This window comes from Papilio xuthus, unplaced genomic scaffold, assembly GCF_000836235.2.
Source record: "Papilio xuthus unplaced genomic scaffold, Pxut_1.1 DF829129.1, whole genome shotgun sequence".
In the NCBI taxonomy this organism is placed as follows: domain Eukaryota; kingdom Metazoa; phylum Arthropoda; class Insecta; order Lepidoptera; family Papilionidae; genus Papilio; species Papilio xuthus.
This window is the reverse complement of record NW_013529520.1, coordinates 1,655,239-1,673,596: the sequence shown is the minus strand read 5'-3', so window position 1 is coordinate 1,673,596 and position 18,358 is coordinate 1,655,239. Positions and strand designations below refer to the sequence as shown.

Below are 18,358 nucleotides of genomic sequence, written 5' to 3'. Positions count from 1 at the left end.
TTCAAATTGTGTACAAACAAAACAGGCAACTTTTGCAAAATTGCATAAGAGTGAAATGACTCACACGTAACATCATCTACATATTTTACTATTTGAAGCGAATTTTAGTTTTGACATAACATGACTTATGACCTAAAAGTCTATGTTACCAGGTCAAAAAAATTAAAAAAAGTTAGATGACATGTGTCAAGAGAAATATGATTTTCAGAAAAACGTCTTAGAGAAAATAACAATATTTAAACATTTCTAAATAAAACTATTTTTAGTATAACTTGTTTTTACTAATTGGATGAATATAAAGTTCTCATATTGTGTTACTTTTGGTTTTACCTGATAAAAGAGGTAAAAATGTCGCAAGCCGGTACGCTAAACCAATATATTCAAATGGTAGAAAAAGTTTATAAAGCAGGAGAAGGGGATGTGCTAGCACAATTGCTTTCCCTTAGAGATGAACATGTCGAAAACAGAAACTTGCGCTCCAGTAACATAGTTTCACTTGTTGATGGGAATTGTATAGGTCCTATAGATGAGATTATTATTTACCATCTATTAACTGTAAAGGTAAGTTATCTATGCCATCTAATATCATTTCAACTTACATGGCTATTTATGGAGATGTGAAATGCCTTCATGGTTTCTTTGTGGTCCTTGGTATTTTGGTGTCTTTCTCTTGTAAGAGCACTTCTGTTTACAGGCATTACATGATAAAGACTATATGGATGCATATGAGAACCAAAGTGCATGCGTAGCCTCAGTTGTCAAGATGTTGCAAGGACAAAAGGATGAGAACTGGAGTTTACCGCTTATGTACACTGTGTGCTTGGATCTCCGATTAGTTGCACAAAAAGCTGAAGGATGTAATCGTAAGTTTTCTCCTATCACCTACCAGAGATATTTCATATCTAGGTGTCTATTGTATTATAAAGACCTATGTTTAAATAGAAGTGTTTAGAAATCTTAATCTCACAATAACTTGGAGGTTTTTTTTATAAGGGGGCAAACAGGCAGTAAGATTGTGATAATACATGAATTTTATAGTAGCATTGAACTTATATCCTATGTTAACAAATATTTCAGCTCAAGATAATGGAAAAATATTAGAAAAAGCAGCAGAGAGTCTTCTTGCTTGCTTCAGAGTGTGTGCAGCTGATAACAGAACAGCTGATAGTGACACAAAACGTTTGGGAATGCTAACCCTTGTCAATCAACTTTTAAAAGTTTACTTTCGAATAAACAAACTACATTTATGTAAACCTCTCATACGAGCAATTGATTCGTCACCATTCAAAGATCACTTCCCATTAGCGCAACAAATTACGTACAGATATTTCGTGGGACGAAAAGCTATGTTCGATTCTGATTACGCATCTGCTGATGAGTACTTATCGTACGCATTTCAAAATTGCCATAGAGATAGTAGGAAGAATAAAAGACTGATACTAACATATCTTATTCCAGTGAAAATGTTATTAGGTTATATGCCATCGAAAACTTTACTAGAGAAATATGACCTAATGCAGTTTTGGGACTTAGTTTTGACTGTGAAAGATGGTAACTTACGAGGTATTGATCAAGTTATGGAAACACATGAAAATTTCTTTATTAGAGCCGGCATTTATCTGATTGTGGAGAAGTTAAAGATAACCGCATACAGGAATCTGTTCCGTAAAGTGTATTTAATAGAGAATACACATCAAATTGAGATTGCAAGTTTTCAAGCTGCATTACAATTAGTGGGACAAGATGATGTTGATTCAGACGAAACTCAGTGTATAGTTGCCAATCTTATTTATGATGGAAAAATTAAAGGTTACATTTCGTATCAGCATAAGAAAGTGGTTGTTAGTAAACAGAATGCTTTCCCACCGTTGACTAGTTTGTACCAATAAAAATATTTTTAAACAATGCATTTTTTATATACCCAATCGAAGTAATAGTATACTAATTAGTGAATAGTGTACGGAATTCCGTATTACGTACTTAGCATATTAAATGTAACGATAAATTGGTGAGCTTATTTAAATTACTTTTCAAGACAAAAATGCCACCAGTCACCTAATCTTAATTTTTTTACATATAGAAATTATGTGCTATAGATTTAATTTATGCATATGTGCAAAATAGAAGTATATCTATAAGTTTTTTTTTAATAAAACACGAATATTCTAAACATTTTTTTAATTAAATCCACAATATATTTCAAAGAATAATACAAATATTATAAATTTCGCTTTCACTAACATAGCGTTACAATAAACAATGCTGCGTTATGATTTACTATCAAGTCTTAACATATAAAGTGTGATTTATAGGGAAATATATCTATTATGTTTATATATTTTGTTTTAAATATATTTTTTACTAAACATTTGAGAAGATAGTAACGTGCAATTAACTATTTTTTTTCTTCCAACGATCTTACAAGATTTTGATATTTAAATTTAAGATAAGCATTGTTCATGTTTTAAAATGCTTTAAAAAGGTTTCAGTGATTTGATATGTTACTGATATGCTATTTATGCAATTTTCTCTGTGTTTGATTTCTTTACGATTGGCAGAATTAAATAAGCTTAAAATTTATGTCATTAATAAAAATCTGAAATACATGATAAATTAAAATAGTTAATTGCACAATATAGTCGAAGATTGGTAGAAAAATATGAAGTATTTCTCTAAATATAATTTTGTTTAACTTTAAAATATTAACTATTATATAGCTGTTTAGCACTTATATTAAATGTTGCCACTACGTTGCTTTAATATTGAGAAGTTTATTTAATTTTAATAGTGTTCATACTGAAATTTTGAATATACCAACACTTTAAAAGTTTTACTTTTCCAAAAAATCACGTTTTTTTTAGACAATGAAATGACTTATAATTTTTTTTCTTTTTCTTTGAATGTTCATTATCATGTATCGAAAGTTACAAATTTTTTTCTTGGCAATAATTATTGAAAGCATTTCCATTAGCATAAAAGCAAATATAACCCAAGTCCAAAGAATTCCTTTCACAATTTTATAAATCGTGTAGTTTTATCTAAACATATATGGATTGTGTAGAATTGTAGATTAATATATATTTTTTTATTAACTATATACAAAAGTTCTTAAATCCTAATCAATTCAGGTACCTAAGACTACGGTATTTATTTTTTGGCATTGCACTACAAATGTAAGGGGAAACATTTATAAAAGGGAAGAGTGAAATTTAAACATGTCTTATCTGAAACAATAAAGAAAGACCAAAGTCAGCTGTCATCATCAAAATCATTCTGTCAAAGATAATTCTTTGACATAATGATTTTGATGCCAATTTGTTTTATCCAGAGATTTTGGTCTCAGAAACCAACGATTAATGAAGTGTCATCTCATCTTTTTGTTTCAAACCTCCGAAATCGATCTTCATAGAAATCAAGTCTTCACATAATATTAGGCGGGATTATATGTTTCTAGTTATAATAGAAACCGGACAACTATTTTTTCATTATGCTGTTGGAATATTATAAATATAGAATAAATGATAGCTAAATTATAACTAAACATATATGTTTTTGCTTATATTAAATACGTAAAATGGCACATAAATGTAACATTTAGTTTCTCTCCGGGAAGGTCAGTTTGTGCGGGCCCTTCAGCAGCTCGTCCTTGTAGGCGGCAAGCATGGCGCGCGACATGCTCGGCTCTGATGTACCCAACTCCAGGAATTGATGCATTACTCTTGGGAAATAACATATAGATTTATATTAACATATAGAAATAACTTTCAGAAGCAGTAGACCATATAAGTTCAACATCGAAGTATCAAGTTACGTCTCCCAAGGGAAAAAATATTCCTTCACAATATTCTAAGTGAATTTGATCAAGTATATATTTTCTTGTTAATAATACTAAATGACGAGACAAGAGTACCGGAAAGTTTGCGCAAAGCAATGTCATGAAACAAAAATCATACGCACTTGTTAGCAGGGCTGAGGCCGAGCGCGTCTCTTTGCTGCAGCAGCTCAGGGTGGTCTCCAATGGTGTCTGTCAGCGCCGCGATCATTACGTCTGGAAACAATATTACATTTGTATCGATTAGAAATGATCGACACGCAAGATACAAGACAAATGTAGCGAAGGACGTGATGGTCCTTTGATTTTTTTTAAACGTTTTATATTAGTTGATATGCAAAATGTTTGGTTACCGAGAACTTTCTTCTCGATAGTGCGCGATAACTGGCCGCGCTCCGCTTCCAGCTCGAGGAAAGCCATGAAGCGCTGAGTGGCTGCGCGTGCGCTCGCCGGCTCACGGGACAATGACTGCGAGAACATCATCTGTGAAAATAATTTATACATTACAACAACTGTCTAACTGCCTAGTCCTTTGATATTTACCCATATATTCTTCCTCAAACTACAAAAAGAGACTTCGTCATTAACCACGACTCTGGGTTAAGCACTGTATTTTGTAATTTGAAGCTGTCGGTCAAACTCAGGCTCATGAATGTTCGTAGTCATAATATTAAGGTTTATTCATATAACGGTTTACACTACATTTATGATGATAAAAGAGGGAATTGACTGTGAAGCTCATGCATATTAAAATCATAGATGTCATAGAATTAAATGCCCAGATTTAGGAACCTTAGCCAGTTGATAGATTATCTCTTCCAGAGTATACTCCGTGTACAGATTGTCAGCGGCTCGAAGCTTTTCCATCATCTCTTCGTACTCTTCCTCCGATATAATTTGTCCGTCGCGTTCATAATCAGAAGTACCTTGAACGAAACAGAAAACAAAAAACACTTACATACATAAACAAGACGCCAAGGTGACGACTATCTACAATCCATTTAAAACAAACTAACCGTGAGTTCCAACTCCCTAAACAAGAAGAACAATAAGAGGGATGCTAATTCATTTGTATAATTACATTTTGTTTAACAATAGGTGTAACAGACTCACTGATAATGTTAGTCTGGAGCATCGGATCGTAGGATCGCTTCATTGGTTCAGGCCTGAGGTCAGTAGGGGACAACGCTGGCAGAAGATTGTTGTTGAGCTCCCACGACTTGCCGGCGTTGCGGGCATCGCTGGTAAACGGGAACTGTGCCGGCCTGTACTGGTACTCCTGTTAAAGTCTTTTGACTAAAGTAAACCGCGGCACACTGGCAATCCTAATATAAAAACTAAAAGAAAATAAATTTGGTAAGGGTATTAAGGATAAAGGAAAATTGGAACTTAAAATAGAAAATAAAAGATGGATTCCGAGAATGAAATCAATGCGAGAGAAGGCGGAATCCAATATCAATAAATTTTTATAATTCCTGTAGTGTTGTTTAAAGTGATAACATTTTTACTTAGTTCCTTATCACAGAACTCAGAAATCTTATTTGATGGTTTCTGAACTCATAATTAAAGATACGAACGTTAAACTCCTGTTTCTTTGAAAGTTATGAAGTGAGTAGACTATAAAATAATCCAAACACCTCGTTATAGAGTTATCCAGTAGGGTGATCGTTTAATGTAGCGGCAACTGCCTCCAATGACCCGGAATGTTAGTTAACGGTCACGTTTTATCGTTATATGAGCTACCCATAAATGCGGATCAACTTTTACACCTCGGACGCGATAAGTGAAAACTGATTAGTCTGTAGTCTGAGAAACATACTTATTTTGTTTAGTTCATAAAATATGTTGAAACTGATTGATTTTAAGTAATTCTTTGGAAAACTTAGTTCTCTAGTACAGCTTAGCGGGGCTTAAAAACTTAGAAAAATGGTCCGCAGTTTTCTTGGTACAAAAAGATCTTCACCCTATTCTATATGGATTAAGGTTGGTTAACAAGTATTTAAAAAAAAACATTAAGATTTACTCTTAACAAATTAACTACGTTACTGTATTTAACATAGTTACTTCATACTGTAGGGAACTCTATTTCCTGTCACAAAGTAGTCATTAGGTTTGTTAATATTGTGGGCCGAGATGCGCACGTAGTGTTCGCAATTAGTCGTCTCGTGCCAAATGCCAGGTCAATCAAGACCCAGTTTAATCAAACTTAATTCTGCTCGTGATTAAACCTCATTACTCCTTAGTTGGACTAAATTTGGTATAAGATTCACGTGTAAAGGTACAAATTAGCAAACGTTCAATAATTTAAAGAAAGAACTGGACTCAATGATTATTAAAACATAATCAAAACATAATAAAAAAAACATAATCAAAACGTAAATTAAAGCTTCTAACGCTAATACTTAAAATTTGTAATTAAAGTAGGTAAATTGTAATTATGTAACGTAATTTCATTAAAGAATATTAACCGTTAATTATAATTGGAGGAACCTTAAACTTTATTAGTAGTATAACCAAATTTCAGCCCTAATGAATTTCCAACTCGAAAGACAAAACGTCTGCTTAATTAATTCACGTTTCACAAATTACATAGAATGTCTTTTTACGACCAAGGAAAAATCATCAATACGTAATTTTCCTTAACTAAAAAAGACGCTTTATGTAGGTATTTAGGTGAAAGTAGTAGTTACAGTTCTTACCAATTTTAATAAGACGAGATAAAAATGACAAATTAAACACGTAAAGAATAAAAGTAGGACACCGTTCATCATTGCGTGCAATGAATAAAATTTCAGTAATTAAGAACACTTATCCGCTTAAGGCGACACAACATCTAATGGACCGACATGTACAATTGTTGTAGCAAACTGATTTTATTATTGTAACATACCTTGTTATTCGGTTCCAAAAGAATGTTCCTCAAGCGCTCCTGCTGCGCGCTCTCCTCCGCCGCTCGGACATTCTGCGCGTAATGCGCCCGTAAGTATTCAATGTTGAACTTGATTTCTTGCAAGAAATTTAACGCTTCTTCTTTTGTCATCTGTAACGGTTTATACCACTCTTGTTATACACTAGTAAATAGATCCAGATCAATGAGGAATACTAACATCGAGGATCATCACTAAAAAAATTTGCCCATGTGAGTGACTTTATATCGAGGGAACTGCTAAACAAACCTTCGAAATGCAATCTTTTAAGAGTACTTTGGGTCGGTATTGATTTGACACAACAAACAAGAATTAAATGATGATAATTAATTAATTAATTCGTAATATACAAACCATGCCCTCTTGTAGAAAATCTTCAATGGCGGTGGTGACGCCGCGTTCATCGCCCGTCCAGAACACGTACTCGGCCATGTCCAAAGGCGAGTATTGCACGCCCGGGTAGGAATAGTGTTCCATCTGACCATTGCAATACAATACAATATATAATAACATATTATAATATTTTGTATTATACTGTTAATATAGTAACAATTGTATTATCCAGTATTTATTATAAATAAAAGATAGTCCAACAAAATTAAGATTGCCTTACAAATGATTATAAACAAATTCTAGAAGTTTCTTATTTTTAGAAAGTTTCTATATTATACTACTAAATTTCCAATGTCAAGAAATGTAAAGCTCTTCACAAAAGGTTGTAAAATGTGCAATACGCGAACACCTGCTCTAATTTTCTCGGTAACATAAACTGAAATGACACATTTGAGGAAGGATTTAGTACCTGCTCTTGCATAATGCACGGTACTGTATAGAAGCGAATAGCGATGTACTCAAGGTTTTTAGGTTCCTAGTAGTAAAAAAAAACTAGGTATATAATATAAATATTTACCAATGTATTAGCTTGCGACAAACTATTTTATAAATTTTTAATTTTAATACAAAAATATGGATTTTTTATATCATAAAGCGAAGTGACCGTTGCCCATAGACATACGCAATTGCATATGGGTTGCCTACCTTTTACCGGGCAAGCCGGGCCAATTCGTGCAAAGATGTTAAAGCAGACTCTACCACTGTTAAAAATTGGATTGTTGGCTTGATTTTTTACTCTTTGTGTTCTTTGGTATCAAAGTCAACATTATTTTTGTCTGAAACTTTGTCCAATTTAAAAACCATATAACACACAATACAATAAAATAAAAATCTTCTAAGTTACTATATCCACTCCTTTATCGTTGTGCAGTCTAACACATTACCCTTTACGACAAAGTCGAAGTCGTAAAGTAGGTTAACTACATTCTACTCACTTACTATATGTTCACTAGAATTATATTTTCTAGGTTAGAAGTAGCGTTAGTGCAGAGATAGATAAGCAACCAGGAAATTACACGTCATACGAAAAATAAGATAGCGAATATAGTAACCATTTAAACTCTAGAAATTTGATACAAAATATATTGTTATTTCTCTCAATCTTTCGCAAAAAGACAGGGACAAGGGAGACTCTCTTCAGAGAGTGTGTTGTAACGCCAGGTAAAATAATAAATTATCCGTAATTTAAAAAAAATCTATTAAATAAACCTCCATAGTAACCTGTTGATTTTAGTTTTAAGATTACTTTGTCCTAGTTTTTAAATAAATATATTTTGTCTCATTACACTTTTAATTTAAATTTCGTTCGTTAAAGACATCCTCATATTTCCTAAGTAACTTAACCCGAAATTGCAAGTCTTTTGTTTGGTACATTGTCCGCCTGACCTGGATACCTGATAACCTACTAAGAGGAGCTCAAACTGGAACTAACGAGGGGTCAAATCGATACGTATCGTATAGTGTGGTTATTATTCCAATATTGCCGGAAATGAGATGCCATTTGTTATTCGAAAGAATTCAGGTGAAGGAGTGTCTTTTTTATCCCCATTTGGACTAAAAAAAACAAATGCAAACTGCTTATTCGAAATCTAAAAATATTGACTTAATTTTCGAATATAAACCAGGACTCTGAGCCCAAAAGTTTTATTACTGTCTGCTCTCTTTTTTCCTTTCTATCTCATTCCCTCTCATATTATATGGTACTGGAGTCAATTCACGTCTATTGCACTAAGTATGAATGTTTGTCTAACTTATACATACATTGTTCTTGTTCTCCTTGGTGATGTCATTGTTGTAGGCCCGTCGAACAGCGGAATGATTCGGCGGATGATTGGCCGCGTGGTTAGCAGCGTTGTTGGCGGACGTAGCGGAACCAGGTTGGACCAGACGAGCCGCGCCATGAAACACCTTTGAATACAAATATAACGTACAAGATGTCTGCAACACTTGTCTTCTCCCTTTTCTTTCATTCTCTCTACTTTTATTTTACCCTCACAATTACTACAACGCATCTGTAGCATTTAAAATAATTATATTCGCTTACATTCTGTCCCCGCATTAAAAAAAAACTAGGAAATTCTTGGCAATTTTAGTTAATTATAGCTTCAGTATTATATCAGCTACTACAAGAATTTGACTTCACGCATAGCATATTCTAATATGTTTCAGAGTATAAACCAATTATTATGTATCAAGGGAGACAGATTGTTATGTAGGTCGGAACGGTTATTGCGTAAAGCAATCACACCTAATAACATCTAAAGGCAATTTCAATGTCATCGAATATCAAATTCAAAGCAATCGACAGATGATTGGATCGCATGTATAATGGTTTGTTGATAACCGCAAATACTACTGTTGCGGGGGCGGAATATAAATTAATTGTTTGTCTGTATGTTCATACATTAGACTTCAATAGAAATGTGTATATATCGTGTTCTCTATTACACGAGTTATAAAATATGTAAATGAATAAGAAAAAGCTTCCTTGACAATTTTTATAAATAAATTAAAATCCTCTATTGATAGTTTTTTTTTAACCATTATGGTTGTTAAATTAAGAACTTATGTTAAAGCATTATATGGTTAAGATTAATAAAAAGCCATGCGAACCTACGACCTCACGTTCGTTAATCTGTTTTCCTAACTATTAGGCCATTGGAATTAACAATTACCTTGGTAGTCTGCTCATCACTAGCGACTGTAGTAGGTGCAGTAGCGTCCACCACGCTGACATGCGTTCCATCCTGTACGACCACTTTGTGTACACCTGCCGCCGGTATGTCGAGCTGCGCCTGCGCATGTACTTGCGGCTTCTCTCCTGGTACCTTGTCAGCTGACGCGTGCTGTTCGAACTTCGATACCACCTCCCCGTCTTGTTTTATAGCATCTATGAATATAATTCATTACGTAGACTGAGATAAAAACATTTTGAAAATTTTTAAATTAAGTTTAGTCGTTTAGGCCCCAGGCCGTTATAATAGATTTGAAATTTATAAATCTTGCGACCAAAAACATTACCTTCTTGAGTTAGTCTTGTAAAAATATAATACAACCGAAATCGCAATCCGTAATTACAATCTTTAGATGCATAATATTAATACAGATTATAAAATCGGAAATTTTATCGAAGTAACAACTGAGCAAAGTTGTCTAAAGAACAATTTCCTGAAGAAATCAGCAACATTCTTGCAGTTTAAAGCAAAATAAAATGGCTGAATTGAAGTTATAGTAATTGAAATTTTACGCTGATATTCAAAATTATACTAGGAGATTTTATCTGAAATTTTTGTGGGAAAAGGAAGAATTTCGAGAAGTAAAAATTTCGAAAGCTCACGATAACACCTTAAAAATAAGGCTTTAATTAGTACCTTAGAAAATAACATAACAATTGTGTAATTTTATAAAGTTATCAAACATTTCGTAAAGTTTATATCGTTCACCGTCTGACACGTTTTATTTAAATTGAAAAAGTTGATTAAAACATTAATTATTGTTTATTCATATATACAAAATAATAGTATAATTTAGTTAGACACGGTTCGAGTTGGGCTAGTTAATTACATTTTCATTATACCCCTGAGGCAATGCGCATTTGTGCTATGTTTTACTTGTTCATAAACATACAGGTTGATCTTTTATATATGTATCAACAATATAATATTGATCAAAATATTCTTGTTGAAACACGAAAATACCCGACGAGGGTCAAGTTTTCGCTGGTATGTATTTATGTCTGACACAGTGGAACCGACAAGGGTACAGTCAATTGAGGTTTCTTTATATTCTTATAATAAGAAAATATTCTATTGTATAGATAATTACCTAGTGCGTGGTATTCGACGTGTTCTCTTTGCAGTTCAAGCATTTCCTTACTGGTATCTGCTGCAACAAATAATAACATTTTAAAACATATCTACGTATCTACTTAATATCTACGAAATCGTAGCCTGTGTAGTCTACGCTACGCTACGATTATAGCTACGACGTCTACGCTTACAGAAGGCTACGAAGTCAACATTATACGGAGCTCGAAATTTTGAGAAGGCAAGTATTTATGAAAATGTTTATATAAACGTTAATAAAATTAACTTTACCATCTTAGAAAATATATATTTTAGTTATGTTATAGGTATACTTGTATGTCTAAGGTTTCTAGTGTTTAGCCGTTTTATTGCATCCTCCATAGCTTTATCTGTTTATACGGCAATCAAGAGAAAACTGCAGCGTTTATTCCCTTAACAGCTTTATTTTACGACCAAATAGCATTATTAAGCACCCTACTCTCACATTACACTGAAATATTTCACAGATTATAAAACAAATAAAAAGATATCGTAAGAAAAACGTTAAATAAACATATAAAACCTTTTTATATTCTGCTTACATTATGATATACTCAATATTTTGTTAACATTACTAATATTATAAATGCGAAAGCTTAGATGGATGGATATTTGTATGAAGGTATCTTCGAAAGGACTCAAAGGATCTTGAAACACATGAGCTACTTATTAAGTTATTTTTTTTAATACGTTGCCCGACAGCTAGTACTTAAATAAAACATTTAAATATTAATAAAACTATAGTAGCACCCCTATGTTAATGCTATCTAGTATACTGTTCATTGAGCTAACAAATATGTCCTATGTTACATCGTTAGGCACAGACTACACTCTTTGAAGTCAGAGTTTACAATGTTCAAATGTTTACTAAAGTGAAAATGCGGTTTGCGGTCTTATTGTCATTCGATGCGGGTGTATCTCACAATTGCTATTTTTGATAACATTTTGTCTGTTACCGTAGACTTCTAATGTTAAATCACATTGTATAAAGATATATCTCATCTTTCTTATTTTCTTTGGAAATACAAAGGTAACATGCTTTTGTTCATATGTTTAATATGTAGATTTTTCGTAGCTTTTCGTAGAAGGTTTTACATTTGTCTTAAAATGACTATTAAGATACCACAAAGGATTACATACGTTAGTCAAATACGCATAGTATTCGTTAGTTATGAGTATTCTTTATGAGTTTTTATTTCTATGTTAGTCAGTAATGGAGATAATATCTTTATTAGTTAGTTCACTTTTTCAAATTTCACAATGAATGAAGGTTCATTTCTTAAAATAAAGTAGTACTTCTTTTGTGTCACAGGACTTGAAATAAAGGCATACTATCACGTATCTCAAGATAAATAAAAATAGTACGTTTGACCTACTAACACGAAATTAAATGCGATAGCGTGACACAGTAATCCTGTCGGCATCGAAATTGGATCGTAACGCGCACCGGAACGTTTCCTCCTTCACTGTCTAAATGCTATCTATTTTAACCTAACACAATATATTGTATTACAGAAAATAATAAACTAGGTAATTTATAGAAAACGGCGACACAATAACAGTTTTATAAATGTATTTTATACGACTTTTATATATTGTATTTTTTAAGTTAGGAGGTATTTTGTAAGATTTGGAGATAATGTCTTGTCATGATCATTAAAAATAATAATCCTTTATTTACAGAAAATATTTTGGCATATTTAATTTATTTATTTTAATATAAATAATCATTAAGTTAATCAACACCAAAAGTTTATTTCCGTTGGCTCTATGATAAAAATCTTTTCATCATCAGCTCACTACATGTCCCCACCGAGGGGCTCGGAACCTACACTAAGTTAAGGGCGACTAGGCCTTAGTCAATCACGCTGGCCCAGTGCGGGTTGGTTGACTTCACACATATCTTTGAATTTCTTCTCAGATATGTGCAGGTTGCATCACGATGTTTTCCTTCACCGTAAGAACGTCGGATAAATGTACATATGTAAATCGGAAATCGATAAAACACATTGGTACTTGACGGGATTCGAACCCCGGACCTGCTGATTGCAAGTCAAGGGTTGAAAACCTTGAGCCAAAAATATTTTCATGATGATTAAAAAAAAATATATAATACACTAATGCTTTTTTGTCAATCAAAACGTAATACGGCATACAAAATTGTGGAACATTGATGATGTAATGAAAGCAACAAAAAGGTCACAAATATATTCCACTAAGGGTTATGTTAAACGAAGGCGAACGGAAAAACACTAGAGCGGCTTCAATGTATTTACTAAATATCGAAGTAATATTGACTGGGAGGTGATTAAGGCGAGTGCCTGCGCACTTGAATTCTAAGTGGAATTGTTAGACCGAAATATAAAGAAACAAGGAGAAAGAAATTGTTTTGACAAAACTTAACTTGAACACTGTAATTTGATTAAAATTATATTTTATAATTATAACTAATTAAGTGTCTTATTACCGACATACTTATTGGTGAAGGCTCTTGAGCTATCAACATCATCACATCAACGTCATCACCGCCATCTTCATAAAGATAATTAAGGATATAATAATAATAATTCCAATTAATTTGAGATAAAGAGGAAGAAAGATAAAAGATAAGTATATTATTAGAAAAAAACATAAGGCAAACCCAATAAAAACCGTTTAAATATACTCAGTGTCTGATAAATGCTCTATTTTCCACCACCATTTCAAAAGCATTCTGGCTAACAGTGTGTCGAAGGTATGAGAAATTACATGTCAAAAGATTGATCGATCTACTACGGGGAATAGAAAATATTGTTGCGCACATTTTTATAATAGACTAGTTTTTCTTTCTTTTTTTTTAGGGACTTTTGTTCTTTTGAACATGTCAGTCCCATAACATTCAACTTAGGAGCTAATTACAACTTTAAGTATATAAGCAAGCGATATAACAATAAAAAAGCAATGATATACAATTAAAAAAAACAAGAAATGATAATACCAAAAAACCAGCAATAATATTTACAATTAATTAATATCTACAAAGCCTTTAGCACCATATTTCGGACGCAATCTGCTAGATCCGACAATGGTGGGCCAAAGTAAACAGGAGTTGAATACACTAGTTGTCGCACGCGACTCCGGCCGCGCGAAATAAACAAAAAATAGTGACTCATTTAGTGTTCTTTCAGGTTATTTTCGTCATCTATGCTTAATTTTATCGAGATCCGTTGAACCGTTCCGGAGATATCTTGTAACAAACATCCATCCATCTAAATTGTCGCATTTATAATATTATTATAGTAAGATTATACATTAAAATAAATATTTCTTTAGTCAACAATGTAAATAAACAAATAGTTAATATTATTATTATCTACTATAATAAAACGTTTATTTGACTAGAATATTATGATGTGCGATAGATAAAAATATCGTAGGCCAATACAATTAGGTCAATGGAATCGATTACATTATGGATATTTAGTTCACCCAGATATGCCTTTTCATTTCAAGTATTATAATAATATAAATATCTTACTAGTATTATAAATGCGAATGTTTTAATGTTTGTTAGAAATATCTTGATGAAATTTAGCATAGATAAAGAACATAATCTGGAAGAACACATAGCTTATTTATTAATTTCGCGCGGACAGCGTCTAGGGCGTCTGCTAGTATTCAATAAAAGATGTTTTTATTACGTAATTAAAAAAAATATATGAAATAGAAATGTTTGAATTATATTTCAAGTTTATAAGATTTTTTTTTCTAAATTGTTGTGAAGCATCTCGAACTTACTTGTTTACTTGTATTAAAAACTTTCCCAACAACGTGATAAAACATTTTTAAACAAGTTATAACATTCATAAAAGTAACTTAAAGCTTAATAAGTTTTTCGTCTCCTTGCAGAAGCTGTAAACATTTCAGTGGCGCAGACGCGTTTTTATTTCAGCCACATTCTAGCATAAACATGCCTCCAATAGTTTGATTTCAGTTATGAGATGCAAGGAGTCAGGACAATTTTCTTTTCAAAGCTTCAAAAAGTAGAATACGTTTTCGGTTTCAGAAATATATATACACTCATCCTTCCGTATGCTTCCGACTATGATTACATTTTATTGATGAATTAGTGCATACATATTTTATAAATCGAAGACCTTTATAAATTTCTGGAGCTTTTTAATAGTATACATATTTATGCAACTGACTGTACATCACATAGTTATAATGATAGCGGAAAATAATTTCAAATAAGTATCGGAAACTGTGAAGTCGTGCATTACTAATACAGACAGGGTGTTTGTAAAATAGCTTACAGATTGCTATACAATTTGAAAGAGGCAGCGGTTCACCGCAGTACCCAATTATTTCGAGCAACTACGTGCTGCACGTGACGCCAGAGTATTGTTCGGAATACAAACATTGTTGAAGTTAATACGTAGGTTTCCACTACCAAAAGTCTTGTAAAAAAACGTATAACCGTATGCTTTTTGATAACTATTTCATTGAAAACTTACGATTAACTAAAAATATCAATGCTTGTAGTTGTACTCGTATAATATTAAGGAACTAACGAACGAAATCGTTTGTTACTAACTATAATTTAAATCTGTGCCTTTTTTTGTCAAAAAGACTTTTGTATGTGTACAACCAAAAAGTTTACCTACCCTAATTAGGGTGGAGCTTACCCTTATTTAGTCAAATGTGCTTATCGAGTAAGTTTGGGTGACACAAATCTTTTCCTCAGATCTTTGTAAGTTATACCGCGATTCTATACCGTAATGAATGCCATCTAATTTGTAAGTTCCGTAGACGTATATGGTTTAATTATTCTCTTAGTTACGCGACGGAAGCAACAGCAAAATGGATTATTATTTTTAATCTCGTTTCAAACGTAACACGCGCCGCGGCCCCGCCTGTTGCGTCACTAACATTGTTACCCTTGTTTGACCTTTCACCAACGAGTTATATTTTTTTCGTATTTTGCGTAGCGATTTAAAAACACGTAGAACCTTTGATATATCTGTCGGCGCTTTATTTATTCTACTTTGTTATAAAGCTTTTGATATATTTTTCACAACGTAATAAAACTGCGAAGTTAAGAAAAATTACATCTTACGATCCTAAGAGTAGGCTGATGTGGATTTTAATTTTATATGTTTCGTATATTTCACTTATCGAATTTTCTCGAATCTAATCTTTATTTACACGGCATTTTATTAACCTTTATGTTCATTTTGTATAGTATACCATACATACAACTTTATAAAAATATACGATCACTATAAAATAATTTTTAACTTTGTTAAGGTTTTTTATTAATCAGTCAAGCTACGATGAGTTGTTAAAGACGTAATGTATACAGTACGCTAATTTAATATTTCACTATCAAATAATATTATTGAGATGAATATGTTATATTAAACTAACAGTATCCACTTAACTGTTTCAGCATAGCACCCAAAATTGGATAGCAAAATGTTCTTCTGTTTAAAACTTTAATCTGTATAATACTTACCCAATTTTAACTTTTCCAACTGTTCGACAGGAACATCCTGAAATGAAATTGAATTTAATAGGATTTTATTTTCTTAATAAAATGTCAAATGCTACATAAAATCTTAGACACGTAATATTTAAAAAAGGAATCTATTTTAGAAAACAATTTATTTAGCACCAACTCTATTCCATTTAAGTTCTACCACGTGTATAATGTATAATAAAGAAATAAAAAAGTATCGTACTCTCATGGGTGCTTGTTAAAGTTAAAATATTATCAACCGCAGCAAGCTTTTGAAATATTTGCGCGATGTGGCAAATTTACAAAAAAAAAGGTTTTATAATTTTTAAGTACATACTCTACGGTTGTCTCTTTGATAACTTTAATAAATAAATACAATTTTTAGGGTTAAGTTGTGGTTGATTTAATAGAGTGTTTATATTCTGTATGAATTTATCGTCTTATGAACTGCCACTAAAAATGTCAGAATTAGTACTCAAATATAAGTTGCTCAAAATAGTTGTACTGTATCCTAATCTTAATTATCCACGACATATTTTTTTAAACAAAATGTAAAACTCTCGAAAACACCAAAGTACTGTGTATTCACAAAGCGTTGTTCTTGAATTATGCGTAGAATAAACAAGTGCAACATCTAGAATTATTTACATATACATTCAGAATACTGAGCAACTCTCTGCAGTAAATTTAAGAATCTAAAAATATTTCAAGAAGGCGACCAACGTCAAAGTAATAGAATCACATTTGCATACTTAATACTTGCAAGTTCGAGATCAGAATATTTAAAATGATTTAACGAAAGAAACTGCTTTTAATACTTCGCAAATATTCATCATTCATACACATAAATCCCTTTCGTATTGTTTTATATCCTTTGAACGTTCTCTCACGTTTGATGCGAACAAATAAAAACAGAGAAAAAATAATTTTAACTTCTCAAACAATCAAATATATTTGTTTGTAGTCTTTTTTTCTTGATTTCATATTACTGTTTCACATAGTTCCCATACGTGCTCTTAATCCAGACAACTCACCGATTTGCCGCTGTCTTCTCCTTCTGTAACAAACATAAGGTACAATTCAATTTATTTTGTTCAATATTAGTAACATATATCGCACACCTACGTCTGTTTATTTTGCAGCTTTATTTGTTGTACACATTTAAGCTAGCGATCTCCGAACTACGTAAACATGTAGCTAATAATAAAAGCAAATAACCAAGACATTAACGAATAATAGAAAGACCAAAATCTCTGTATAAAATATATCGCCATCACTGTCGTTATCTTTGACCAAAGTGAGATAACAATATGTTTTAAACCGCGATTTTAGTTATCCAATAGTTCTAGAAGAATGAACAAAAGTTGTTTAGTCTGTGGCAAATGATATTACAAAATTCCAAGTTTTATGTTCACATTTTATCTGACATACGAGGGGACAAATGTGTATAGAAGGGATAGAATGGAATGTTTGCACAGACCAATGATCAATTAGGTCACATATGGAGAACAAACACGCTGCCTATAATTTGATGTTTGGATGTTAAATGTTGATCTTATTTTACATAATATGCCTAAAATAACAAAAGCAAAATGATGTATGTAAAATTATTCAGACTATAAAAACAAATCATAAAACATCTGAGAAACATTAAAATTCTATTGAATTCCTAAGACAAAATACTGCCTCGTAGTTATTAAAAGAATAATAAATTGTTTAAAATTATAAAGATAACTGTTTATGAGTCACCTCTACTACGGTCTCTCTGAAAGAAGCAACGACCGAATATAGGGTTTAAAATTTAGTTGTTTATTATTCGTGTTCATTTTCATCTTTGTAAGCTCATAGAACTCACTTAGCT

At 32.1% G+C, this 18,358-nt stretch overlaps 2 protein-coding genes across 3 annotated transcripts in view; one reads left to right on the top strand and one right to left on the bottom strand.

Annotated features, from left to right (window-relative positions):
- Positions 1–191: 191 nt before the first annotated feature.
- On the top strand, positions 192–1,905 carry PCID2 (PCI domain-containing protein 2). Its single transcript, XM_013315052.1, has 3 exons — positions 192–561; positions 695–863; positions 1,078–1,905. The coding sequence occupies exons 1-3, from the start codon at positions 349–351 to the stop codon at positions 1,887–1,889; spliced, it is 1,194 nt and encodes a 397-aa protein (XP_013170506.1). The 5' UTR covers positions 192–348; the 3' UTR covers positions 1,890–1,905.
- Positions 1,906–2,247: 342 nt separating this feature from the next.
- LOC106119955 (uncharacterized) overlaps positions 2,248–18,358 on the bottom strand; it is a 46,060-nt gene continuing 29,949 nt past the window's right edge. Inside the window, exons 3-14 of one of the 2 annotated variants that reach the window (XM_013315100.1) lie at positions 17,532–17,554; positions 16,495–16,531; positions 10,978–11,037; positions 9,828–10,042; positions 8,914–9,060; positions 7,114–7,236; positions 6,723–6,872; positions 4,946–5,111; positions 4,625–4,758; positions 4,186–4,315; positions 3,958–4,048; positions 2,248–3,718 (exon numbers count right to left, since the gene is read on the bottom strand). In XM_013315100.1, the coding sequence (XP_013170554.1) occupies positions 3,595–3,718; positions 3,958–4,048; positions 4,186–4,315; positions 4,625–4,758; positions 4,946–5,111; positions 6,723–6,872; positions 7,114–7,236; positions 8,914–9,060; positions 9,828–10,042; positions 10,978–11,037; positions 16,495–16,531; positions 17,532–17,554 (1,400 nt within the window). In that variant the 3' untranslated portion in view covers positions 2,248–3,594. The remainder of the gene's footprint in view (positions 3,719–3,957; positions 4,049–4,185; positions 4,316–4,624; positions 4,759–4,945; positions 5,112–6,722; positions 6,873–7,113; positions 7,237–8,913; positions 9,061–9,827; positions 10,043–10,977; positions 11,038–16,494; positions 16,532–17,531; positions 17,555–18,358) is intronic. The other variant, XM_013315092.1, reaches the window with a different exon arrangement.